Consider the following 27701-nt stretch of genomic DNA (forward strand, 5'->3'; position numbering starts at 1 on the left):
GTCCCGAACCAGAATGGTCATCCTCTAGCCAGCTCTAGTTATGAGCTGTGTACTGCAGAGGGCTATCTTGAGATCCGTGACTTGAACAGCACGGAGCACAAATGCGGCATGTAAAATATAAGATGATCTAGCTTACTGTTTTGGAAGGGAACAGCCCCTCAACTTCCCTGTGCCACCCCCTCCCCCTCAATCTTCTGTCCCTGCCTGTCCAGATGTGGCACTCAGAAAAAATCTGGTACCCCTGAATTTGTACATCTGTCATAATTCCCATCAATTTCAGCACAACTGCCAAGGGAGTGAACAAAGGGAGCTGGCGATTAACTTCAAAGAACTTTGTTGGAGAGGAATAAAGATATTTAGGGCCTATTTTGTGAACTAATTGCATTTGCATATTTATGGGATTTACTGATATAGCAGTAATTAAAAACTATTTAGTAGTCTTAAAAGACACATAACTCAGTTGCTGTTTGCATAATAAACACATCCCTTATTATGTTTATTACGTTTGCATAATAAACGCTTCCGCAGCCTGTTAAGGCAGCCATCCATTTGGGAGGGGCCATAGCTACATTGCTGCCTTCCTAGTGAATTGAATGCAGAGGGCAACCAAGCACTGGAGATGAAAGGAAGCATTCCCAGCAGAGCTTACCCCAGACCCTTGGCAAGGATTCACCACGCAATAGGCAAGGGGGCAGGTTCAAGGCTCTTCATGTCTCTGGCATGGCAGCACAACCAACTCCTGGAGGAGGGAGATGTCTCATGTTGCTCCGCAGTGACCCCTATCAGTATGTCTACACTGCAATAAAAGACCTGTAGCATGATTGTGGCTGGCCTGGGCTAAAAATCAGTGTAGATGTACAGGGCTTGGTCTGGAGCCCAGGCTGTGGGACCCCATGAAGGATGGGTGGGGCCCAGAGCTCAGGCTTCAGGCCCAACCTTGAGCATCTACACTGCAATTTTTAGCCCCGCAACCCATGCCCCATGAGCCTGAGTCAGCGGGCCCAGGTCTGCTGCAGGTGTTTCAATGCAGTGTAGATGTACTCTGTGCATCTGGTGTTTCCGAAGTTCCCACTGCTGGAGTGTCTAAGACAGTGACACTGTCTCCCCATGAGGCAACACACTCAGTGTCTCTTGGGAAGCTCCCCAGCACCCCACCTCAGCTCCTCTGCAGATCTCTGCTGGCCTCTCTCGTCCCATCCTTGCAGGATCAGGAGTGCTTAGCCCTTGGGGGTGGGGTGGGATGCATCTTACAGCTCTGCAAGATGTCAGGAGCGATGCTGACATGCTTTGGAGAAAGCTGAGACAGCTCTCCAAAGCAAGGGAAACAGGATGACCTCAAGGTCCAACCAGGAGGGCAAGAGAAGGAAAATGGGTCTGGGCGGGGGGTGGAGTGTGTCAGAAAACAAAATCAAGATGACAGAACTAATCTGAAGTAGTTTGGGTGTAGAAGAGGATGAACAATTTAACCTTGCTGCTCTTGTGTCAACCAGCAGGTGACATCAAGTGACTAAGGACACATACCCCAGTCTGTCCAGCCATCTAGGGAAGCAAAGAATAGGAAAGGAACACATGACAGTAGGCAGATCCCAGTGAATCCCATTCTTCTGCCAGGGCCGCCCGGGGTCTTCAGCAGCGGGGGTCCTTCCGCTCCGGGTCTTTGGGGCACTTTGGCGGTGGGTCCCGGAGCGAGTGAGGGACCAGCCGCCGAACTGCCGCCAAAAACCCGGAGCGGAAGAAGCTCCGGGTCTTCGGCAGCGGGTCCTTCACTCGCTCCGGGTATGTTCGGCGGCACTGAAGGACCTGCCGCCGAAAACCCGCCGAAAACGCTCGTGGGGGCCCCTGAAAACTCTTGTGGGGGCCCTTGCGGGGCCTGGGGCAAATTGCCCCACTTGCCTCCCCCTCTGGGAGGCCCTGTCTTCTGCTCTATGACATATACCAAATTCCTCACATTTCTTACAGGCTCCCAGCGCTGCATCCTTCCTCTCCTTTCAGCACAGTCTCAGGGCCATTGGCTCTTTTCTATGGAATTCCAGTCGAAACCATTTTAGTGCTTAGAGAGAAGAGGCCCTTCCAGACACCTACTCCAGTTCCCCCTGTCCTCAGCATGCAATAGTGACTCCATGTAATGCCCTGTCCAGATTCTTGCAGAATCTCTGCGAATATGTCCAGAGTTGCTATTTTCCAAAGCAACAGAGGGTCCTGTGGCACCTTTGAGACTAACAGAAGTATTGGGAGCATAAGCTTTCGTGGGTAAGAACCTCACTTCTTCAGATGCAAGTCTTGCATAGGTAAGAACTAACAGAAGTATTGGGAGCATAAGCTTTCGTGGGTAAGAACCTCACTTCTTCAGATGCAAGTCTTGCATAGGTAAGAACTAACAGAAGTATTGGGAGCATAAGCTTTCGTGGGTAAGAACCTCACTTCTTCAGATGCAAGTCTTGCATCTGAAGAAGTGAGGTTCTTACCCACGAAAGCTTATGCTCCCAGTACTTCTGTTAGTCTCAAAGGTGCCACAGGACCCTCTGTTGCTTTTTTCAGATTCATACTAACACGGCTACCCCTCTGATACTATTTTCCAAAGCTAAGAAGACCCTTTTCCTGAATTTGTCTACCATAGTCAAAACCTTTCCTTTCCCCTCCTTAATCCAGCCAGAGAAATACAGAGAAAACTGAGCACAGGAGAATTATGTGGTGGGTGGGCAGATCTCCCCCCATCACAGTCAAGGTCAGTGGCGGAGAGGACTGTTCTGTAGTTAGGGAGGATGGATTTAAAGAAGGAGTCCAGGAGAAGAACGTTCATAAAACACACATGCATCAGTTTGATGACTAACAGAGACATCGACCGACTTAGAGAGAGGCTGCATGGAGGGAAGAGAACTGCAGACTCAAATGACTGCAGAAGTGGAAGGCCAGCTCACATGGTGTATTCCAGAAGGCTGGACACAGAGTGGAATTAGCATCCACTAAACTGCCTTGGTATCAATGTCACCAAAAAGCTACACATGCTCTAGCAGCAATTGTCTACCTGCTAAGAATAATAATGCCCGGGATCCCGAGGCTGACGGTACTTTAGTTAATGAAGGTTGTGATGGATTGTAAATCATTAACAATGACCATCTGGTGACAGGCAGATGGTCAAGAGAACATACTAAAGCAGGGCAGACAAGAGGTTTTCTACGTATCTCTGGGTAGATCTCAGCTTAGCCCTAGAACGAATACATATCTAGTAACACACTGTGGAATAGAACGAAGAGAACCTGGACTTAAAATGGTACTGTACTCTGATCAAAATGCCTGCACTTTAAGTCAAACCTTGCCACTCTTACTCAGGGAAATCCTCCATGGACTTCACTGGGAGGGGTTTCAGTGGAAGTTTTGCCAAAGTAAGAACTGCAGGATTTGGGCCTATACGCGTATGCCTACACTGCAATAAAAACACCCCGCACTGAGTCTCTGAACTCAGGGCAGCTGACTCAGGTTTAGCGGGCTCAGGCTTCAGGGATAGAAATAGTGGTGTAGAGGTTTGGGCTCAGGCTGGAGCGTAGGCTCAGACTCACCCCAGCTCGCAGAGTCTGAGAGCCCAGGCTCCAGCCCGAGCCCAAACATCGACACTGCTATTTTACAGCCCAGCAGCCCAAGCCTGAATCAGTTGGCCCAGGTCAGCTGCAGCCAGGCTGTGGGTCTTTTACTGGAGTGTAGACATACCCGGAGAAGGTTTCTGTGTACAGAAATATTGCACACATCCATTCATGCGGGTATATTCAGTCCCTCATATACACCCGCTCTCACCTTTGCCTGGTGACAATCGACATCCGAAACAGAGTGACTGGGAGCTGGACACACCGGAGGAGAGAGTTCGCAGATCAGTGATGATGCGATGAACCTGTGATTCTTTGGTGGTCCTGAAGAAGAGGGGGAGTGGAGAAAGAGGAGAGGCTGGTGTGTCTGAACAGAGAGCAATGGACCAGACATCTATCCTGTCTGAGTGTGCCATCCTGGTAAATTATCAGACACTAGTGAACTCAGCTACCTCTTGGGGAGTCAGAAAGGAGGCCTTTCCCATTTCAGTTTTCAGAACAGACAAGTAAATAGTGGTGTCCCCCAGGGATCTGTACTGGGACCAGTCCTATTCAACATACTCATAAATTATCTGAAAAAAGGGGTAAACAGCGAGGTGGCAAAATTTGCAGATGATACAAAACTACTCAAGATAGTTAAGTCCCAGGCAGACTGCGAAGAGCTACAAAAGACTCACTCAAAACTAGGTGACTGGGCAACAAAATGGCAGATGAAATTTAATGTTGCTAAATTCAAAGCAATGCACATTGGAAAACATAATCTCAACTATACATATAAAGTGATGGGGTCTAAATTAGCTGTTACCACTCAAGAAAGAGATCTTGGCATCATTGTGGATAATTCTCTGAAAATATCCACTCAGTGTGCAGTGGCAGTCAAAAAGGCGAACAGAATGTTGGACAGCATTAAGAAAGGGATAGATAATAAGACAGAAAATATCATATTGCCTCATATAAATCCATGGTACACCCAACATCTTGAATACTGCTTGCAGATGTGGTTGCCCCATCTCAAAAAAAGATGTATTGGACTTGGAAAAGGTTCAGAAAAGGGCAACAAAAATGATGAGGGGTATGGAACGGCTGCTGTATGAGGAGAGATTAATAGGATTGGGACTTTTCAGCTTGGGAAAGAGACGACTAAGGTGGGGATATGATAGAGGTCTATAAAATCATGACTGGGTGGAGGAAGCAAGTAAGGAAGTGTTATTTACTCCTTCTCATAACACAAGAACTAGGGACCACCAAATGAAATTAATAGGCAGCAGGTTTAAAAACAAATAAAAGGAAGTATTTCTTCACACAATGTATCCCTAGCCTCTGTTTGCCAGAAGCTAGGAATGAGCGACAGGAGATGGAACACTTGATTCTCTGTTCTGTTCATTCCCTCTGTGGCATTGGCCACTGTCGGTAGACAGGATACTGAGCTAGATGGACCTTTGGTCTGACCCAGTATGGCCGTTCTTATGTTCTTACCTTTCAGAAGATGCCCTGACCTCCGTTCACTCCTAGCTCTGGGGTAGCAGGGCATGTTACCAAACAAGAGAAAGGGTCAGGTGGATTCCTCAGAGTTGCTGGACTGATACATACATGGTTCATAGAGAACAAAGAGCTGTTTAGAAAGAAGGCATATTCTGTCATTGCAGTGGTGGCCCATGGGGATACAAACCAGCACTGGAAACATGTCTCCCACTATCCAGGGGAAACTCCACTGCCAGAACTAGGAGCTCTACTTCCATTTGGGTTGACACCATCATTAGAGACACCGCAGCTGCCTGGACAGTGTCCTTTCCTGGATTTAACCAGCAGCACAAACCCCAGCAATGGACCCAAGCTGCAAATTTAAAGGGGTGTTTGGATCCAGGCCCTTTTCTACCATAAACCTGGACAGACAGCAAGTGCATTCATGGCACTTAATCCCCTTTTTATTTGCAGATGCCAATTCAGAAGGGACCTGAACAGCCTTTGAAATAATCCTGCTGTCAGGGAGTGTCCCGTTCCCCTTCTGAAATGTGCCAAATAAACTGCTACCCAGGCACTCCCATTAATCACAGTGTAATACATCTTTTAATTACAGAGTCAGGAAAGACAAAAAGCAGACAGGATTCCCCCCCCCCCCCCGCACTGTTAGCGATTGTTCTTCATTAAACAATAGCAGGTTTCCATTATCCAAGGTAATTCAAGAGTGCAGTAACTATTGTCAAATGCTGAAGACACCGCTGCACAAGTCTGATTTAAAGCAGCTATTTGGGCCTCAATTATTAATGGAATTAGCATGCTGTAAGTCAGTGACAGGCACAGCCTCAGGTAAGAGCACTAAAGGAAATCATATTAGCATGGTATTTCCTCTCCTGGGGACCAGCCTCGGATTCCATTATTCACTTAGCGCTAGAATGTCAATGAAATTAAAATGCTGCCTATAATCCGATTCCAGATCAGAAGGGGCTGGGGTATTTCAGAGCTAGCAGAGAGCCCAGAAACGTTCAGGTAACGGCTTCATTCGCCTCGGCCCCTGTTGGATATTTTAGAGAGAGTGATGTTGTAGTGGGGAACGGAGCCCGGTAGAGAGACACTGTTAACCTTCACTTAAGAAAACCTCTAATGGTGGGAGCGCTGGACAAAGCCAGATGCTGCAGATGATGAGATGGCAGCTGTTTTCATGTCCCTCTTTCTCCTTAATCTCTTATTCTCAGGTAAGTTTATTTGACAAGACTGATGCTATAACCCATGCCTGCAAACACTGTGTAGGATTTTATATATTATACACACACACACACACACACTATGTACTCCCTACCTATATAATTAGACTAGAATATATACTATAGGGGATCATCTTGTGTTAACCCTGACAGCATGCAATGAATAGGTGACCCAAGGGTGCTGCTTCCTCTCTGGCTGGTCCAATTTTGTGATATAATTAAAATGAGCAAGATCTTTGCAAGCATTCATCTGACTAGGAGTCTAGAAAATGCCAGTGCTTTCAAGGGGTAAGCTATCAAAGTCTCAGAGATCTACAGTGTGCTAGGACATGTATGATGCAGAGAAGTCTCTTGTGATGCATGTAGCAGCGACTGTCTACAGTATGTAAGAGAGAAAAGAAAGGGTCCAAAAAATGTAGTGAGTCAGTACCTTATTTTCTATGTAAAGTTCATCACCAGTTTTTCAGGCTGGGAGGTTTGTACGGGTCTTGTTAAAATTCAGGGAAAACAAACATCTCATTTTAATGATATTCATTTCACTGAAAAGTCCCCATGGTTTTTTTTAACTATTTATCATCAGTTTCCCACAGAGTTGAACCAAGCCTGTGCACAAAGCAGCCGCTTCTTTTAGATCTCTTTGTAAATTAGACACGAGTTTCATTTTGGTTTTAATATTTCTTCTGACAGTTGAACGGGAGACTTTGCTAAGGTCAGGAACCCTGATTGTGTTGGAATCCCACCTCCATGCAGGGCTGCAAATGGGACTCACTTCAGTTTCAGTCCATAATGTTTCCGTAATTGGGGTTGGAATGCAGGCCAGTGGAATAGAAAACAGGCTTATTTCCAGCCTGTTTCCGTTCACATCCACCCCCCACTCACCACCCACAATGATACAGAGATGTTCCAGTTCCAGGTGACCCATCCTAATGATCATAAGCAGTGTAAATTATTACATTATATTACTATGCCCTGAGAAGTCACAGGGAAAACCCTCGTTGAGCCACTCTTGATGGATTCTTTCTGTGTCTGTTGAGACAGTGCTGACCTGGGATTGGTCTAACATTCATGTGAATGTCACATTAGCTCTCAGAGGAATAATTTAGTATTAATTAATGGTCACTTACATTCTGAATCGGTCTCTGCCGTAATTAATCCTCCTCTGGCTAATTCGCTTTCATAACAAAAGTGCAATTATTTTGCAATTTATATATCTAAATAAGCACCCAACCTTCTTATTGGGTCTGTTTTCTGAAAGATTAAATGGGGAGGGGGGGGGAGAGGGAGAGTGAGTCCTGAAGGTGCTTTCTCTGCTTCAAAATGGATAAAATATCATATTTTTTCCACTTGCTGTGTTGTTAGACTGTGGAACTCATTGCCCCATGATGTCATGGAAGCAAAGAATGTAGTAAGATCGAAAGAGAGATTGGACTATTTGGTGGATAACAAAAATATCCAGAGTTAGCATAATTTCTACTAACAATAAAGCGTATTGGATGGGAGATAAAATCTCATGCTGCAGGGTTTAATCCAATCTCTAATTATTAGGGATAAGGATGGGACTTTTATGGAGGGCAGATGATCACACATCTACCTAACCCTTACCTTCCTCTGAAGCATCTGGTGCTGGCACTGTTTGAGACTGGATGCTGGATTAGATGGATGAATCCACTCTGGTCTGGCAATTTCTAACCTCCCTCCCAAGGCTGGGCAGCTGATGACAGTATCTTCAGCTGGAAGAACTCAGCCCCTGGGGCTATCTTAGTCTCTGGGCCTGTGTAAGAAGCAATATCAGCTCCTGCAGGGAACGTTCTGTTTCATGTCACTGTCCAGTGCCCCCTCTAGCAGCACTTGGAAGAGCATTGCTAAGGACTGCAAGGAGTTATGTCCAGTCTTCATCAGTTGGACAGAAATAAAGACAAGCAATGGGAGATTGCACAGGAAGACCCCCCACATTGAAATGGGCTGGACCAGATTCTTACCAGATGTCAATTGGCAAAGCCCTGTTGTCTGCAATGGAGCTACACCAATTTAAACCGGCTGAGAATCTGGCCCGCTGTATCCCAGAATGTATCAGTGAATGTTCTGGTTGCATCACAGGTTCTGCTGGCCAGGGGAGAAGGGATCCCAGTTCACAGTAGGTAATATTTAGTGTAACTTTATCTCCAGGATCTAAATGCTGGCGCTGACTTAACCAAAAAGTGGGGTCCCTCATCAGGCAGCTGTGCTCATTGCATGGGCATTCTAAAGCCCAGACCCAAAAGGAGATCCTTGTGGTCAATATGCAGCATCTCCACTTGCTGAGCCCAAAGGGAGCATCCCTTGGGCTGCACCGCTAGGAACTGTACTGAAAGGGACTCAGGCGGGAGTTGTCCCCTCCCGACCTGAACCAGTAGGAGCTGCAGGGAGTTGGTCTCAGCTGGGAGACCTATCCCCCTGGCTGAGCTGGCAGCAGCCACGGTGAAGGGGTCTCAGCTGGGATCTTACACGCTGCTCTTATTTAAATTACAGTTTCTGAAAACTGCCCTGAAAATGGTGCTGGGGGGAGGGCCCTCCCGAGGCGCTGAACTGACGAGGCTGTTCCTGAGAGCGTAGCTAGAGAACGAAATGCTCATTTGGCTTTCAGCTCTGATGCGATCGAAGGGGACTATTCCACGACTCACGCCAGGGCACCTACAGCATAGTCTCTAGCATTTTGTTCTCAGTGACATTGATAAATCATAGAATTTGCCGCCTCTGGCGGCTAGTGACACCGCATGCTTCATCAAGGAATGGGTATGAGCAGGCCTGGTGTGCGGGGAAAGGCGATCTCATTTACAGATTCCTGCTGGATCTCTCGTACCTTCAGCAGCTCATCAAAACAGCCATCAAAAGCACCGAGTGCTCAGGCAACTGCATGTGCAGGACACCGCAGATTAGATTTCATTCACGCGCATTGGCAATTTGCTTCAGCCCAATGAGTTGGTGAGGCTGTGCTCCCCAAGGTCTGGCGAAGCTCGTGAGCAAAATATCGTTTTGCATTTCAGAGGGAACACTCAGAAATGTGTCACTTCCAATTGCTGGTCTTCATTTCTCCTTTACCTCCCCCTGTATTGCTCAGAGGGCCATGGAGTCCTGTCGCAGGACACAAGCTGGATTTCCCCCCGTTCCCAATGAATCAGCCCAGGGCCGGCTTTAGGAAGTGCAGGGCCCAATTCAAACATTTTTGGTGGGGCCCCGGCAGGGATGACTAAAAAAAAAAAAAAACACGTAAAAAAAAGCCTTTCATTTCTTGGCAACCGGTTCCCTATAAAAAGTTCTGATTTAAGGGATGTGCCACAGTATGTATTTTTTGTACCAATAGGGTTACCATACGTCCTGGACGGCGATTTGGGGAAAATGCGAATGTATGTTAACCCTACCTACAGTTCTTTTTTAAAAAGATGGGCCTGAACTAGAAATGAGCTCCTTTTCACGTGTGTGGGTCCTCACCACTCCCTGGGGGTGTGCTAGGGTGACCAGATGTCTTGATTTTATAGGGACAGTCCTGATTTTGGGGTCTTTTTCTTATATAGGATCCTATTACCCCAACCCCCTGTCCCAATTTTTCACACTTGCTGTCTGGTCACCCTAGGGTGTGCACATGTTTGGGTCCCAGCTGCTCCCTGCCCCCCTCATTGAAGTAGGTGTGCAGGGTTATGCCCTGGGAACTTCAGGGCACCACTGGACATGGGGCTGGCTGGAGGCAGGGCAGGGGCTGACTGGAGGTAGGGTCTGGCTGCAGGCAGGGCAAGGGGTGCGGGGCTGGCTGGAGACAGGGGTCAGTGGGGCGGGCTGGCTGGCTTCAGGCAGGGAGACAGAGGGGTGCGGCATGGGTTGGCAGGGCTGGAGACAGAGGAGTGTGGGACTGGCTGGCTTCAGGCAGGGGGGTGCGGCAGGGGTTGGCTGGAGACAGGGCAGGGGGTGCAGGGCTGGCTGCGGGCAGTGGCAGGGCAGGGTGTGCGGGGCTGGCTGCGGGCAGGACGGGGATGCAAGGCTGGTGTGGGCAGGGCAGGGGGTGCGGGGCTGGCTGGAGATGGGCTGGTGCAGGCAGGGCAGGGGGTGCGGGGCTGGTGCAGGCAGAAGGTGCGGGTACAGCCCACCATGTGCGGTAAGTGCCGCCTCCTCCTCCCTCCCCCACCGGGTTAGCAGCAGCAGCCCGGGGCTCAGGGGCTATTTAAAGGGCCCGGGGCTCCCCTGCTTCCACCGCCCTGGCCCTTTAAATAGCCGCGGGAGTCCTGGGGAAGTGGTGGGGCTCCAGCGGCTATTTAAAGGGCTGGGACGGTAGAAGCAACAGGAGCCCTGGACTTTTTAAATAGCCCCCAGAGCCCCGCAGCCCTACCCCAGGGCTCCAGCAGTGGGGCTCTGGTGGCAATTTAAAGGGCCTAGGACTCCATCCCCTGCTGGGAACCCCAGGCCCTTTAAATTGCTCCCTGGGGAAACCGGGCCACCCGGGTACAGCACACCGGCTCTTGCCGGTACGCCATACCGGGGCTTGGGCGCGGGGCCCTCTTAGGGGCGGGGCCCGATTCAGGGGAATTGGTTGAATTGGCCTAAAGTCGGCCCTGAATCAGCCCATACAAAAATAAACCCAGCCTCAGCAACAACGAGCAAACAACTTTTCCTCTTCTACCTGCCAGGTCTAATTACACAAATTCATTTGTTTTTCAGGAAGCTCAAACACAGATGCTCAGCGGCCCAGAAATTCTACTTTGCATCGTCTGACCAGGCACCTTTTACTGAATTACAGCAAGGGAGTGAGACCTGTCAGAAACTGGTCAAAGGCCACTACCGTTTACCTTGACCTCTTTGTCCATGCAGTGCTGGATGTGGTAAACAGAATCTCAAGCTGATTTAAACCCGTGTCCCGCTGGTCATAATACAGTAGAATCTGCTAGTTGGAGATTGGAGTGGAATGAATGCCAGTGGCTGTGCATGGTGCTTTTCAGCAGAAGGAGCGGTCTGTTTATCGACAAACCACTTTGCTCCTGCTCCCTTTAAATAAGACTTTCTGGAATTTCAAAAGGCTAGAAAGAAGTTTTTAAAGTGACCCATTCGATTTAATTCAGCCTGAGAATAAGTATAAATAATCCTTGACGACTCAGTTCAGTGAAGAAATATTTTTTTAACAATAGGTTGTTTTGCAAAAGGTTGGACAGACAGATACAAATACAGACAGACGTTTGTAAATCCTCTATTTTGATCAGTTTCAATGAGAACAGCTTTGAGGGACTGAGGCCTAGGATTTACCCAACAGCCTAAAGGAGTCCAGTATCCAAGTTGAATGGGATTTGAGTGTTAACTCCCTTAAGCTACATTGAAAATCCCAGTTTTAAAGCTTCCCTTGCAGTTCTGGAAACCCACATTCAAATAGCTTTGTGCTAAGTTAAAAGAACCAGAAAGAGATATTCTAACCAAGAGCTCAGAGCAGATGGGCTACCATGTAATAAACATTGGCTTAAGGGCTTTGGTGCTTTTGGAGAAAATTTGGTGTGTTGGGGTATCAGAAAATGATGAACAGAAACAGATGGGGGAGAGTTCAGAAACTTAAGACCCAAGTTACAGGGAATTTGGAAAGAGCGGAAAAGAATGGATAGAATGAGACCCAACGTGCTGCGTGCGTTACGTATAAGTGCACAATGTCAGTGAGAAAGCAACAGATGCTCTATTCCTTTTCCCTTAAGAAACCTCCACTGCCAGACCAGATCAGAGAATCCCAATGCTTGTCTATTACTGGGATAGGATGTGAAAGTCACTGAATCACTTGCTTCCATTGGTATCTCAGGGTCTACTGATCTTATGTGTAGATATTCCCTGGGTACTATTAATACCATTGCAGGGATCAAACTCAATATTCACAGCATATAACCCCCTGGTATTTCAGAAGCAGAGCACAGAGGAAATAATTGCACCACGTTCCCTGTTATGGAAGGTGTATGGGCTGGTTCATTGGGAATGGAGTTGTACACACGTGACAATTTCCTGCAATATCCCCGGAAGAAACTTGACTATAAGCAAAGTAAAATTGAGCAACCCACTGACACCGTCCAACCGGAATGAAACACAAGTAGTAAAAGAAACCACAAAAATAGCCAGTGTGATTTAAATTAGACGTATAGAATTCTTCCCTTTTTAACAAGCTAAAAATGTTCTTAAGAGCACTGATCGGGGGAAATATTAAAATATGAATTTTGATTTTGGCAGTGCCTGTTTAAGCACAGTCAGAAGCTCTGTGCAATCAAACTGCCTCCTCAGACTACCTGAGCCACTTTGATATTCTGGAAGCTGCTGAAATGTATTTGAGGAGCAGGCAAGTGTATTAACATAGGCAGAGTGTGGGCACAGTATTAATTATATGAAATATGCTACATGAATTAACAAATAACTACAAGCACTGTAATTACCTCTTACATTGCAGCTGTTTAATTCCTTGCTGGTGCTCCGAGATTGCATTTCAGAGTACGTACAGATCCAAAGTTTGGGTGTAGATCAAGGGAGTGAGGCACATATTTTCTAGAGGTGTCTAGCCCATCAGAATCTAATTCCTCCTGCCTTGGACCTTCTATCATCCTTGTATAAGGAGAAAATGCGAGAGAGCAGAGTTGGAAAATGCCTTTTTTGTTACAGTAACTAAAAGAGGCTCTAACGGCAGCTCTAGCAGGGTTTTGCTTTTATCCCTCTTAACTGTAATGAGTCCCTCGTTATCTTTTGTACACAGTAGGAAGTGGTGAATTATATAGTATGCAGGCAAAGCTTTCACTTTCTGAATTCATCATCTTCACTCCATTAGATGCCAGCTAGCGGGGTTTGGGTGAAGTGATTACACCAGACCAGGAGGAGAGCAGTAGTATTTAAGTCAGGGTCTTCTCTACTTTCTTGGCTATAACGAATGCATGTTGAAAATATCCGTATTCATGCTATCAGATAAATCTAATCAGAGACTTGGCTCCAGAGCCAATGTCATCAAGAAGCTGTAGGCTTTAAAGGGCTTGATGCAGTAGAGACTTCAGCAGGTGCATGTAGTAATAGACGAACTGTTCAGCAACCATTGTTTCGTGTGAAGAGCTCTCACCCCATCTTCATCACTGCCTCTGACTTCTATTGTGATCTTTTGCCTCCTGTTTCATGTACATAAAAGACTAGTCTTGTCTGAGAATATCAAGTTATTATGAGAACCTTGGGGAAATCTGATTAGGGAGATAATCTAGTCAACGGAGAAGAGTTCCAATTTGTTTATATTGAGTTTCGTCAATTCCGAATCCCAGATACCTTTGTATTCCACTCCATTGACTAGAGCCTCCCAGACAGACGCTCAGGCATCTGTTTCTATAGTCTGCCGAACTGGAGACGATAAATAAGAATGTGTGGGAATTATCTGTATATTTGCTAACCACCAATTTAAGTCTAAGTAGTCTCCCTCTGTTAGGAAGACTAATGAATTCCAATTCTCCAAAATATCCTTTGCTTTTAACAAGCAAGATGGAAGGTAGCTGAAAAAGAAAGAGGGAAGAGCTGTGAATAATACCACGAGAGAACCAATTATGCCAGCCAGCTGGCATTGAGAAACTTCTTGTTTCACTTGACAAAAAGATTCAAGTTTTAGCCTTAGATGTTTTTTTTCCTCCTCGCTCACCCCGGGCCCCTCTAACGCTGGGATCTCGGTCAGGGCCAAATGGAGAATCTAGCAGTAAGTGCAGGATAGCCATCAACAAACAGCTTTTTATGGTAAGAACAAAAGGAATAGACAATGGTGGTGGCACCATCGTGGCATACGGTGAAGGCATGCTCAAGAACTATAAGCATTAGTGGGGGTGATGGAAGGAGTGGACCCACAAAAGGATGGGGTTGTTCAGTTGCTCCCCATTTTGTGGGCCTGTGATCCTGCAGTTGATCATTTTGATTTAAGATGTAATCAAAAAGGATTAATGAGGGTTGAAGGTGCTTTAAATGTTGCTCTCTGGAACAAAATCAATATCTTCAAGTCAAGTCAACTGTGGGAGCAAATCTCTCGTGCTGACGAACCATTAGCTGAGTCCCTCTCTTGTCCAAATCTGAAACTGGCCTGACATCCATCCTGCATCAGACTATTACTATGGGTCTTAATAGGCAACTTGATCAGGTGAGCCAAACGGCAGCCTGCTCCCCCTAGGCTAAGGTCATCTAACCTGGAACTCACCTTTTACAGATCACACGTGTTCATAGGATCATAGATGTTCACTGTGTGGGGGGAAAAAAAACCTGTTAGCTCACTGAATTCATCCTTCCGGCAGGCAGATTATAGTCCCCCAGGAGAGGACATAGTGGATATTCAGCCATTACAAAGGAACTTAGCCAAATGGCCAAACAAAAGTTATAAATTATTTTTTTCTTTTTCATGCATGAACCAAATCCTGTCTCGGATGCTGATGCAGGCCTCCCCCTAGAGGACATCATAGAAACAGGTCATCCGTATTTTGTGCAAAGGTGTCTGAATAGGGCTGACTCGTTTCTTCTCGATGCAACCTTTTGTGTGATGATCCTAGGATTCTGGAAAGTATGTTGCAGTTTCTTTTTCATCTCCAATGATTTCCTAAACTACTTTTTCCAGGGAAATGAGCTTAATCCACTTTCAAAATGGCATAGATATACAAATTCCAAGCTCCGAGTCCGCAGCAAACCCAAAGCATTCCTGCTATTCTCTCTCATTCCATCAAGACAGGAGTCACACTTCATTAACAACTAGTGTCTTTCGTCCATCTCTTTTGGGAGAAATTTGATCTCCTGTATTCCAAAGGAGCCTTCTTTCTTCAACTTGTGCTTTTGCTCCATCCCAAGATACTAGTAATTTGAGAAAACCTTTTGCCTCAAGAATGAATACGGCCTTGATCCTACAAACAATTATGTACGTGCCCAACTTGAAGCGTGCGAGTAATGAAGAGGAAAAATAAAATATGCTGAATCATTACAAAGGGAGGGAATTTCTATATGTCATAAAAAATACACCTAGCTTGAGGTCACACTTCTGTTTTATGAGCAGGAAAATCCACACACACAAAGATTTAACACAAGTGGCTGCCTGTAGCATCTGAGACAACTCCCTTTGAAAAATTATGAATGTCCTGATTACAAATACAAGCTCAGCCTCATATTTTTAGCCCTGGATTTGCTGAGAATATGGTATTATGCTTAGCAGCCTGATTAATGTCACCGTAGCTAATTAGGGTGCAAGAGAGAGACTGATGATTCATTTAGAGAGTCAAGTGCAGCCAAAGTACCATTTTATCAAAGATAATTTACTGTAGTGAGGATTGCTCAGACACAGATGAACAACAAATGGGAGCCGCAGGCTGGCATGAAGTGAGGTGATGGCCAAACAAACCTCAGGATCCTTCTCTATGGCCTGGTTTTACCAGAGAGAAATGTAAAGGGATGCAATCAAATTGAAATCTAGTCAGTTTAAAAAAAAATGAGTTGAAAGTCTTCCATGAGCTCCCCCTGGCAGGCCTGGTGATTTTACAATCACAGTTTCTGTTGTTTCTTTAGCTCTTCACACAACAAAAATAATATGAAGGCATCACAGGAGCACAACTGAGTCCAAAAGAAAGGTGGTTACTAAATATACACAAACTTGTATACACAGGGCTGGTTTTGATGGCTTCTAAAACACAGAACACACTGAGCACTACTGGAGGGCTCACACGCTATTTAAAGGGATATTATCCTATTCCTACAACCTTATTTTCCTATTTCATAAATGTTCTTCTACCCCATTTTACTGCATGAAAGCCTCATGCAAAGCACTGGAGAAGCTCACTAACTCAGGTCCCATTCTTGCGAACAGCTGTTACTAGGCACGTCGCTTAGAACAGTGAGTAACCTTGTAAAAGCCAATGGGACTATCCCTGTCGCAGATATTACAGCTGGGAGCAGGTGATTGCAGGATCTACCTGATTATAGACAGGAAATTTTTGAAATTGATGATATACAAAGAGCGGGAGAGATTTTCAAAAGCACCTAATGGATTATGGCACAAAACCCCAAAGACTCTCAATAGAAAAAATGTACAAAACATCACACTAAAGAAATAATCAATAATACTTATTTAATTTCTTTCATCTAAAGCAACCTTAGATGTTATGTGTAACACCAATGGGTACAGCAGAGCCTACTTGTTCTGAGAGCAGTGTGATTTTTAAGTTGTCATGTCTCTTTACGATCCATTGAGTCAGTTATGTAATTTGTTAAACATTTGATTTTATTTCCCCCCCCACAGAATACACAGAATCAAAAGCTAACAACAAGCATTTGGTTTCGGCAGGTAAATGATATTTTCTTCCCTAACTACATGTGATTCTGAAGCAGAAAGAGAACTTAATTGCTCTGTAGTATTTATTATACATTACTTTAGGTTGTTTGCTTTCTGACTCAGTTAATATTGTAATGATCAGTGCAGAGTACACCTCCACCAATAGATAGTGCTGAATGTCATCTTGTTATTGTACCCATCTGGGTGGGTTTAGGGAAAGAAGTTTGGAGTCTTGCATGTGTGTGTTGGAGTTGATACTTTTAGTGTCCCAGTAACAACTTTGATTTCTGAAAAAGCTGAAAAAAAATCATTCATAATGAATAATGCGATAGGTTCAAGCCTCTTCCCTTTGTGGAATATCTGACTGCAATCTTCTCAAAATGTATTCCTTTGATATTATTTGACAACATCTTGGGGGATATCTTCCAGGGGCCAGGGTACATTCACCTGCAGTGGGGTCTATCTCCCACACCAATTCCCTTCTTTCCTTCCTATGTGGAATTGGGGGGAAAAAAATCAGTCAGGTGTTTTAAACGGGTTCTCCACCATCCTCAAAAGTGTCAGATAGGGTAGATGAACCAAGCATACATATGTAGTGCTGCTCAAAACATTTCAAAATGTCAATTAGCATTTTTTTAATTTCAAATTTTGAATCCCCCCACCCCAGCAAAATGGGGGGGGAAAATGTCCTTTTCACATTTCAACCCACTCTGGACACAGGCAAGTCTCAGAGACTGCAGACTCTGAGAAATGCATTTTCTGAGCCAGCCTGAGATGGGGATGGTGGAGCTGAAGAGGAGTGCCTGCATCAGCACCGATTGTACAGACTCCTGGTGACAGGTAAAGCAGCCGTGTTCTGATGAGAATATCCACTTTACACACCTGTAAAAATCTATCCTGTAGGAAGCAGAGTGGGACTCACTGCTACCTGAGCCGCTCTTGATCCCGCACAGGGGATCAAGCGATTATCACATTCCCAATGCAGGGGTATTTTCTGTACCTACCATCCCCTAAATCGTGAAGTCAGTGGTTTGAACTCACTGTGGCACCTCGGTTAACCGGCCTTGCCAAGTCACAATATGGGAAACCACCCAGGCAGTCACACACTCCATTCTCCCTCCCACAGATGTGGAAGGATGAGTTTCTCACCTGGAATTCCAGCCTCTATGATGGGATCAGGGAGATTTCTCTGCCACTCAGCACCCTCTGGTCTCCGGATATCGTCATCAACGAATTGTGAGTTTGGATTGGGTCAGAGTTTTACTGCAGGCAGTAGGTTGGGGTGGGTTCAGGGCTTCTTTTTGGCTGATCAGTGCAAGGTCTGCCTCTGCCCACAGCAAGAACAAAAGGCTCCATCGGAGTGGGGGTGGGAGAGAGAGAGGAAAAAAAGCTTGTTTCTAACAGCTCTGGACGAGCTGTTTGAAGGCTTTGCAGGGGATGGATTAACAGTCTGAGTCGCAGGTGTGAGACACTTAGCTTCTGTGGAGCAAGAGATTCCAAACACAGCAGGGTCAGCTTGGCGCTTCATCCTTCTGAGCCTTGTAAATTGAGTGCCACAGGCACTCTCTGTCTGATACATAACCTGGTCCCCAAACTGTAGTGCCTGGGCACCTCACCATCTTAATGGCTTCATCCCCGCAGAACCTGTGGGAGCAAGGCAGGGTGCTGCTTCTAAGTCCATTCTACAGGTGGAGAACTGAGGGGCAGAGAAACTTCCGGAGGTCACACAGGGTGAGCAGGGAATTGAACCTAGGGTCTACTAAGTCCCAGGCTAATGCCCTGGCCACTGGACCACCCTTACACCTATAGTGTCGCATGAGAGCTTGGAATCCTGAGCGTGGACATTAAAAAAACCTCCCTGCCGGTATCCTGTGCAATGAACTAGTCGGGTCTCTTTCCCCCACCCTCCCTGTGCAACAAACCCTCCTGTTCTGTACAGCGTGGATGTCAGCAGGTCCCCCGATCTCCCCTACGTTTACGTGAATGCTGCTGGGATGATCAAGAACTACAAGCCCATGCAGGTGGTGTCCGCGTGCAGTTTGGAGGCCTACGCCTTTCCCTTCGACACCCAGAACTGCAGCCTGACCTTCAGCAGCATCCTGCACACAGGTGAGCCCGACAGGACTCGGCCCAGGCTTGGGATGGTGGAGAGGAACATGACTAGCACGTGTTGCAGGACCTAGGTCAGCGCTGCCCAGGGTAGGTGCCCCACTGAGTGCGCCCTTTGGAACGCAGTGCCGGTCTGGTGCCAGCATCAATGCCAGGCATTTCGTAAGTCAGCAGGCGAGCTCTATAGCAGCAAGGTAGCCAGTTCCATCTCACGCTGGGGGTTGTAAGTCTGACTTTGCCTTTACACTGGCTCCCCTGTGGCCACTGGCAGCTCGTGGAAGAAACGGGGTGAGACCATCCCTTCCCCTGAGTCCCAGCCCTTTGTTTGTGTCATTCTCAGTGGAGGATGTGGACCTCACCTTCTGGAGAAGCCGTGAGGACATTAAGAATGACAAGACGCTGTTTCTGGATGATGGTGAGTGGGAGCTGCTCTCCGTGCCCTCACATCCCCGGGTCCTGCACATGGAGACCGGACGCTTTGCCCAGATTCAGTTTAACGTAGGTATCAGCTATTTCTCCTTTGCCTCTAATGCGCGGACATCTTTCCATTTGGCACCTTCCACTTTCCCTCCTTTTCGTCTCTTCCGCTCAGCGATTTGTGCTGGGCTTCAGAGTCATTGAATCCATCACTAGCACATGGGCTGTGCTGCGCTTCACTTTCTCTCTAACACGCGACATGCTGCAATTCCTGGCTATCGATGGGTTGTGATCCATTGGGAAGTGGGCGGCTGCAACGTGGAGGACAAGCCAAGATGAGGGTGGTAGCGAGGGAGAAAGCGGGTCATTCTGTAAAATGCCCCAGTATCAGCACTGAGGATGAGGTAGACAAGAGGGACACAACCAGCTGGATGCTGGTTGGATACCACGTGATCCAACGCAAGAGGCAAGGCTCTCTCTCTATGGGCTCCTGGAGATCAACCTCCAAAGCGAGACAGCATTAGCATTCGCCAGGCTCCCCGTCGGTTGGGCAGGGTGGGGAGAACTCCAAGACAGAAAAGTAACAGATGCAGCCTGAAAAGAGGAGCTCAGATCTGGTCCTCGACCACGCCAGTGAAGAGAAAGTGAAATTTAGACCAATGCTGAGGTACGGTAGCTCTGAGCTCACACCTGATCCCGGTACAGCAATGGCTACCGTACAGTGACCTACTGCCAGGATCCCCAGCCAAGGGGGCGTAGGTCTGAGTGGAATCGAGAACGTAGTCCAAGTTCACATGCTTTTGAACGGACTGCAAAATCTTTTTATTTACTTATCATCATCGTTATTGCGGGGTGAAAAATGTTTCTCTCAATTCCGGACCTTGACTATACCATGACCAACAAATTTGGACCTTGACAAAGAATAATTGACTACCCCGGTCTAGATGGTCAAGGCTAGAAGCAGCACTCTGTATCACGTCACGCCACAGGGTCTGATCAGAGTTGAGATCAATGAACCATACTGGGCCAGGGCCAACAGGCCAGCCAAAGTAGGGTTGGCAGAGTGCAAAGTTAGGAGCAGAACACAGGGGACCAGGACCAAGGACCAGGAGCGGGGCCAGGGGCAGAGCTGGAGTCAGGAACTAGGTGCAAGGCATGGTATCAGGACTGCACAGACAGACTCCAGGTGATTCCCCTGTCCCTTAAATAGCATGCCCAAGCCAGTCAGGGCACTCCGTAGACTCCTCCAGCCAGGACCTCCGTGGGTGGGACAGCCGGGGTGCTGCTTGAACCTGTAGAGTGCATAGGCTGCTGTTCCCTGCTTTGCCAGAGCTGTTGAGTGGCCATGTGGATACAGCAGCCACCCAGGAGCCAGCAGACCCTGCTTCAGGCCTATGGATCCTCACACCTATACACACGGACTTAGGGCTCCAGATGCTCAGGTGGTAACCGTGTAGTACACGGATAGAGCGGACACTGCAGGCACCGAACAGGGCTGCTGCAGGTGCTCTGCCCCAGACATCCCTCTGTCACACCAGCATGGACACTTGCATCGCTCATGAAATCGACTGACAGCGTACTTACGTTCCAAGCAGCAGCACTGAGGAGACAACCTGTGGCTTGCGTCTCCTTGCTGGCGAAGGCTGGAGTGTGGAGGGGAAGCAGCTAATTCGTCCACACCGCTTGCTGGAGGACGAAAATGTGTTTTTGTTTTGATGAGCTTCTTGACTAAGAGTTAAACACCTCATTAATTTTAAAGATAGCCGCCTGCGAACATTATTAATGCCAGAGCGAATAATGAAGAGCAGTTAAAGGGAAAAACACTAAGAGAAGCAACTGCAGTGTGGGCTGCGGATCTGGCACTCAGACACCCATTCGGTGGAAGAAGCAAACTCAACACTCAGGGCTTCGAGAACCCCGAGGCCTCTCAGAAACTTATCAGACCCCCTGGGCCCCAGGCAGCAGGCTGGACAGCTCCCCAACTGCTGCCCAGGCCTCCCCAGTTTCCCAGCAAGTCCCCCTTGCTAAGCACCACAAGGTCAGCCTCTCTCCCTGCCTTTCATACACCAAGGGGAACACAGAGGCAAAGCAGAAACCTGGCGGTTAATCAGACCTCGCACAAGGATCCTACTAACAGTGACTGAGTTTAGGGCCAAGGTTTGGGCTGGAGGATATTCTAGCTGACTTCAGTGAAGTCACTTGCAATTTACCCAAGTGTCTCTGAGAGGAGAATCAGGCCCAGCATGGCTGACCTTAATGCAGGCACAGAACCCCCTTACCCAACTGTTCAGTGCTGTTCTCCAGTCAGGGGACGCCCCAGACAGGCCTACTAACCAGGAAAGGGCCAGTTTTTCTTGTAAAATTTTTTATTTTTGACAGAAAGTGGCTTTTTCAAACTTTTAGTTGAAATTTTCCATGTTTTCTTTTAAAATTTTCCAGGTTTTCATAAAAACCAAACCATTTTCAGGAACAAGATTTCAGTTTTTTAATTCAAATCCCAAAGCCTTTTAGTTTCTGGTTCTAAGTTTTTGTTGAAAAACTGAAAATGTTCCAGGAGGAATTTAACATTTTTTATATATTTACATTCCTGCAAAAAATCATTAGCATCTTCCCTCCAATGCCCCTAGTACCATATCTGGAAGCTGGCACAGTGGGGGAGCAGGCAGCATTACCTTGAGCAGCAGTGGCAGCGGTAGCCTCTCCAGTGGCTCAGACTCTCTTACTGGTGCTGAGACCCTGGGGTGTGGTTTGCCCCATGGAAATCCAGCGCCTGTCCTGGCGGGGTGAATGTTACATTGAGTTAGTGCTGAGCCATCTGTTCTTAAGTTACCCAGTTACTTGCATATCCCCTCTGTTCTTAAGTTACCCCACCCCAGCAGCCCTCTTTCCTGCCCCTGTACCTACAGTACAGACTCACTGCTGCCTTGTTCGGTCCCAGCAAACCCGTCCCCTTGGCACTTGCCCCAGGGCCATGCCAGGCACGTCGCAAGGCTCAGGCAATGTTTGGAAGCCGGGGCTGCTTTCAGCAGTGAGCAGGGGGACCCCACGTGAAGACAATTGCCATGACAAGGAGGTCAGTTCTGAGCCTGGGACACATTCCTCTGAGCCTGGGCTGGAGCAGAAACAGACACCGGGGTCCCGGACAGCAGGAAAATAAGTGGACTACAGTGACACAGAGATTCAGGAGTATGCCCTAGGAACCTGGGGGTTGAGGGGCAGCACTGAACTGACGGGTAGGGGCACCCTGGGTATTGCCCTCCCATTCCCCCAAGAGCAGGCGAAGGGAGTTGTGCCCAGCGTCACTCACACAGGAGTCCACTGGGCATTGACCCTGGGCACTGAGCAGGTCTCATCTGAAAACAGCACAAATCAGCCCTGCGCTACCTGACCAGCTTTCCAGCCAGAGTCACCTTTGACTCCTTACTGCTCTGGTAGCCCAGGTGAGAGGAGAACATTGCAACCTTCCCATCTGCGAGAGAAATCACAGAGGTGGGGGGAGAGAATGTAGCAAACTTAGCGGCAAACCTGTGTCTGGGTGTCAAACGCTGTCTGTGCCATAAAGACAGTCATGCAAAATTAAGTGCTGGTGGGGTCTGCTATCAAGGAGACAATTCATGCCTAACCTTGGGTAATATTCCATCTCCAATGTGCGGCTGCTGTACATGCTCGGAATGAGATTGATCTCCTTCATTAACATCAATGGGCTGCAAATACCTTTGTGTACTTATTATTACCTGGCTTTAATGGATAATGAAATTGTGGCATAATATTGCTAACACCTGAAGGGTGTCTAATGGAGAACACGACTGAAACTAAAGTGCTTTCCTCCCTTTGCTGGAGAATTTAAAGGCATCCACTTCTTAGCCTATTAGAGAGGATGGGATTTGGCTGGTTTAAGATCTGCAGAGAGCGACTCCCAGCTGAGGCCAGCTCAGCGTGGGTCCTACCCGCCTAGCCAGGAGGAGGTAACCCCAGCTGACTCCTGGTGGCTCAGTGAGAAGAACTGGGGTCTATGCACAACCTGGCTCCTGCTCTGAGCCTTGGCTCAGGTAGCACACAGGATGCAGCCACAGCACGTCCCACATCTGGCTGGGGGCTCCACTGACTAACTAAGTCTGCCCTGGTATCTGGCTACCAGACCCAGAGCAGTGAACTTGGTAGAAATCTGTTGTATTGTGCTGTAGGTGAACCTGGATGCAGGACCCCAGCCAATTACAGATGCTTCTCTCATGGAACTCATGCAAGGCTTCCCCTTCTCCTTCACCCAGCCGGAAAGGGTGAGATCCAGACTGTGACCTCCACATGGCAACATGACACACTGGGCCAATGCTTTGCTCTTCAAGAGCACCACGGTGAGGAGCATGGTACCAATGACCAGAGAGAGACATCCAAGATGCAGTGAGATCAGTACTGCTCAATAAACTCAGACTCTCAGAAGCAGAGAGGGGGAACGGGCTACCTAGGCTAAATTTCTTCCCTCATGATTTTCATTCTGACACTCTGAGTGGAACCAATTCTCACTCAAAACTGTTCTCTGCCTTGCAACAGTTTTTTAGTGGGAATCGTTTTCTCATCACGTGCTTTGACACCCAAGGGTTTTGATTTAAAAGTTTCGGGTTCCTTCTGATCCATTTTGGCGATGGTAAGACTCAAACCAAACCCAACAAGTTGGGTTAAACTCTGCAATGCAGATAGATTTGGAAAAGTTCACTGGACCCAGAACTTATCACTCCACCACCTAGAAATCTCATGAAGGACCCAGTTACAAACCCATGAACTGGAGTCTCAAAAATGTCATGCCCAGTGAGGGAGCGCAAAATGTTTGGCTTCAAGTTTTCGTTAAAGGTTTGCAGGCCCTAGAAACATTTGCATGAAACACAGCTGATTGTTTCTCCCCATTTGAAGCCCAAACTAGGTGAATTCTCATGGCTACAGGTTTTGCAGCAGGAAGGTTTGCACAGCTGTCCCCAAGATGAATGGCAGGGAGGCAGCAGGTGGGTTCGTCTCATTACTTGGATCACAAATACAGCAAAAGCAACCACTCTTGGTGTATGGGGATGTCTGCTTCTGTCTGAATCTGCAAAGCCCAGAGGCAAAGGGATCATGTGGCGAGATATATGAATAAGAGTTCCCCAAACTCTTGCCAACCTCAAAAATGTTCCAGGTTTGTGGGGAGAAAATTCAAGCTGGTGGTGAATTCACAAAAGTTCTGGCCAATGTAACAATCCCTCGCTCCTGGCCCACCCTGCACCACTTAGGTGAGTGGCATGGAGGAGCCCCCACTTACGTGCTCTTACGTGACAGGTCTCTGCATCTTGAAAGATGCTAAAAATCCAAAGCCCCATTGTTTTCAGGTCACACTTAGAATTGGCGCTGACTTCTCTTCTCCACCCCAGGTTGTTATCCGAAGACGCCCCCTGCTATATGTGGTCAGTTTGCTGATCCCCAGTCTATTCCTGATGGTCATTGACCTGGCCAGCTTCTATCTGCCACCCAACTGTGGCACCAGGATAACCTTCAAGACCAGCGTGCTGGTTGGCTATACTGTCTTCAAAGTCAACATGTCAGACAAGCTGCCGGGCACTGCGGTCAGCACTCCCCTCATTGGTGAGCTGGATTTGGCCAGTGCATCTTGGACGGGCTGGGCTGTTATGGTAGGGACTCTATTCTAAGGGAGCATGTAAATCTGCAAACACTAGAGGTCAGAGATGGTGAAGACCCATGAGTTTATCCTATCCAGCCCAGATTCATTCTCCAGACTAGCTTTAAAATGGGCAGACTTGGGCAGTAATGGGACATCTGCCTTGGGGGGGAAAGTTCCATGGTCTAATCATTCTCGCTGCAGGGAAATGTTGATGGACATTCATCAAGCTCTTCCCTGCTGACTAGGTGTCTTACTCTGACCAGGTGGGGCCTCTCTTGGGCAGCCAGTCATTGGTGCCAGTACTATTCTTCTCCTTTAAAGCACCTGTTGCTAACGCTGATTTGACGTGTGCCTCCTCCGGCAAACGAACCTCTGGGAAAAGAACTACAGTGCCGCTGACACCCTGTGTGCACTGCAAAGCCTCCTGGCCTCACCCAAACAATCATCCTGCATGGCTTGGCCAGGCACTCAGCAGCATGGTTGTGTCAGATTTTCAGCCCAGAGTGGACTGGGTTTGTATTTCTCAACCACTGTGCTAGTTGAAACCAGGTTTATGGAGGGTAGTAATGTTTTTAACACAGTGGATGCACACCTTGCATGGCTGCGGTAAGAGGGTTTGGAAATGGTTTGAAAACACTTCAGTGTGGGCAGAGCCTTAGGATATGTCTGCACTGTAATCAGGAGCTGCAATTGCAACACGTGTAGACGTACCTAAGCTAGCTTTCACCTAGCTGTGAAGTTGTGGCAGTACAGGCTAGCCCCGCACACTCAGGGCCCTAGGGACATGCTTGAGTGGCTAGCCCATGTTGCCACCATGGTTTCCTTACTGTTGCTACTCAAGTTAGCTTTGCCCTAGCTAGATCAAACTCAGCTTGGGTACGTCTACATGCTCTGCAGTCACACCCCATGACTGCAGTGTAGACACACCCTTAGAGACTATTTCAGCCATTGCAGTTTGGTGTCCTGGTTGCCTGTCCCACTCAGTAACGTTCCTTTCTCTTTCCTCATTGCCTCAGGGGTGTTCTTCACGGTTTGCATGGCCCTCTTGGTTCTCAGCCTGTCCAAGTCTATCCTGCTAGTAAAGTTCCTTCATCTGGGGGAAGACCCTGTGCGGGAAAGGCTCTTCTCCGGCTGCTGGGTGAGCAGTGCCGTAGTCGGAGGAGGCCCCGGCGAGAGACCCCAGGCTCCCAGGCTGCAAGCAGCTGGTGACATTGCAGGTACAAGCCAGGCTGGGTTTTCAGTGCACTCTGTGCACATACACCCCCCTGGACTGCTGCCTCGCTGAACATGCTTTGCTGTCATTGCAGGTCTCTCGTTGCGTGGGGAACAGGAGGAAGGGAAAGGAGAGGGGCCTTGGAAGGTGACGAGCGCCCGGAAGGCCCCAATGGAGAAGATCCTGGCAGAGCTCCTCCTGATCAGCTCCCAGCTCCGTGCACTAGACTGGGCCAGCAGACGAGAAGTCAACTGGCTCACGCTGTCCTACAGGCTGGATAGACTGCTGTTCTGGGTGTACGTCCTGACCCTGGGGGTGTATTCAGTCACACTCTGCTCCCTGTGGGTGGTCTGGAGCGCCCAGTAACGGTAGTGGGGGCATGGCAAAGCTAACATCAGAGATGCAGATACATTCAATGCTGGTGGGTCTGGCTTGGCTCACAGGGGCAGGGGATGGGCTACTGAGTGTCCGTCTCTTGGGCTCTAGATCCAGGTCAGAGGGACGGGAGGACAAGACTTTTCACCTGTAGGGCATCATTTCCAATCTAGAGTAGGTTGATCAGGGCCTAAAATCTTTACCCTCTGCCAATGATCACGTGGCCCATCGGGACTGAACCCCCTCACCTTCCAGCTCATCCTCCAGGGGCCCTTCCCTGCTCTGTGGATCTGCGGAGCGCTTGGTCTCCAGGATCATCTCTCTGGCACCCTCCCTCCAGAACTCAATTCATGCTGAAACAAAAAACACAAACCCCACAAAGAGCCTTTACCTGCAGCTGTCTCTCGCCGCTCGTTACCGCCGCGCTAGTGCTTTGCTCCAATTGCCCATGAAATGCTTCCACTGCTATTAAGGAAATGAAGAACATCAGACAGGTTTTGAACCACCCCCCACCCAGCCCCTTCCACCAGTGGGAACAACCTCTCTGTCTTGACCTCCCTTAATTTCAACTGGGAGGCGCTTCCCCAGACAGTGCGTTCGCAGACGCCTGTGGAGTTTTCTCTGCTCCCAGCAGCTGGCTGAGGCATTCCAGATTCGCAATTAGGGTGACCAGACAGCAAGTGTGAAAAATCGGGACGGGGATGGGGGGTAATAGGAGCCTATATAAGAAAAAGACCCAAAAATCGGGACTGTCCCTATAAAATCGGGACATCTGGTCACCCTATTCGCAATCCAGCGAGAGGGGCAGGTGGGGTGCACCCAGAGTCAATTCCCATCCATGCCTAGAAATGCAGGTACTTCCCAGTCCTTTCTGCCCCATGGGACCGCTGCTTGCTAACCCTTGGCATCTATGGAAACATCGCCCCTTAGTGGTAAGTGCTGCCTTTGACAGGGACAAGCAGCATAACAAACGGCCCACAGCTCCCAGGGACAGATTTGGCAAAACATATCAGACATGCTTAGTACTACTTACATGCTCAAGTCCATCCCTAGTCGGCCAAGTCCTTAAGCACATGCATTGTTGCCATCAGTGGCCAGAGCAAGGGGAACTGGGAGTCCGGACTCCTGTGTTCTATTCCCAGTTCTACCATTCAGTGGTCTCAGGCAAGTCACTTAAACCTCTCTGATGCATGATTTATTGCTCTGTTAGATGGAGCCCAAAATCTACCTGCTTCCAAGGAGCGAGCTGCGAGACTGGGGAGCGTTTGCAATGCAGCTGGAGCTCCCCAGCAGCTCCAGCCTACAGTGCTCAACCCTTCCCAGAACCCAACGCACAACCAGTCTGCCCTGTTGCTGGCCTCTG

General features: G+C 48.1%; 1 protein-coding gene across 1 annotated transcript; it reads left to right on the plus strand.

Moving 5' to 3' along the window:
* The first annotated feature begins 10399 nt into the window (after window positions 1-10399).
* Window positions 10400-27057, plus strand: HTR3B (5-hydroxytryptamine receptor 3B). The gene is made up of 9 exons (XM_034754905.1): window positions 10400-10406; window positions 10967-11127; window positions 16548-16592; window positions 17707-17816; window positions 18520-18689; window positions 19030-19187; window positions 24503-24713; window positions 25767-25967; window positions 26058-27057. The coding sequence occupies exons 1-9, from the start codon at window positions 10400-10402 to the stop codon at window positions 26327-26329; spliced, it is 1335 nt and encodes a 444-aa protein (XP_034610796.1). The 3' UTR covers window positions 26330-27057.
* The last annotated feature ends 644 nt before the right edge of the window (window positions 27058-27701 follow it).

Source organism: Trachemys scripta, chromosome 21 (genome assembly GCF_013100865.1).
Source record: "Trachemys scripta elegans isolate TJP31775 chromosome 21, CAS_Tse_1.0, whole genome shotgun sequence".
Taxonomy (NCBI): domain Eukaryota; kingdom Metazoa; phylum Chordata; order Testudines; family Emydidae; genus Trachemys; species Trachemys scripta.

Coding starts and splice junctions, on each gene's coding strand:
- HTR3B (XM_034754905.1), top strand. Junction 16,593..17,706: donor CAAGCATTTGGTTTCGGCAG/GTAAATGATATT, acceptor TCCCTCCCACAG/ATGTGGAAGGATGAGTTTCT. Junction 17,817..18,519: donor GATATCGTCATCAACGAATT/GTGAGTTTGGAT, acceptor TGTTCTGTACAG/CGTGGATGTCAGCAGGTCCC.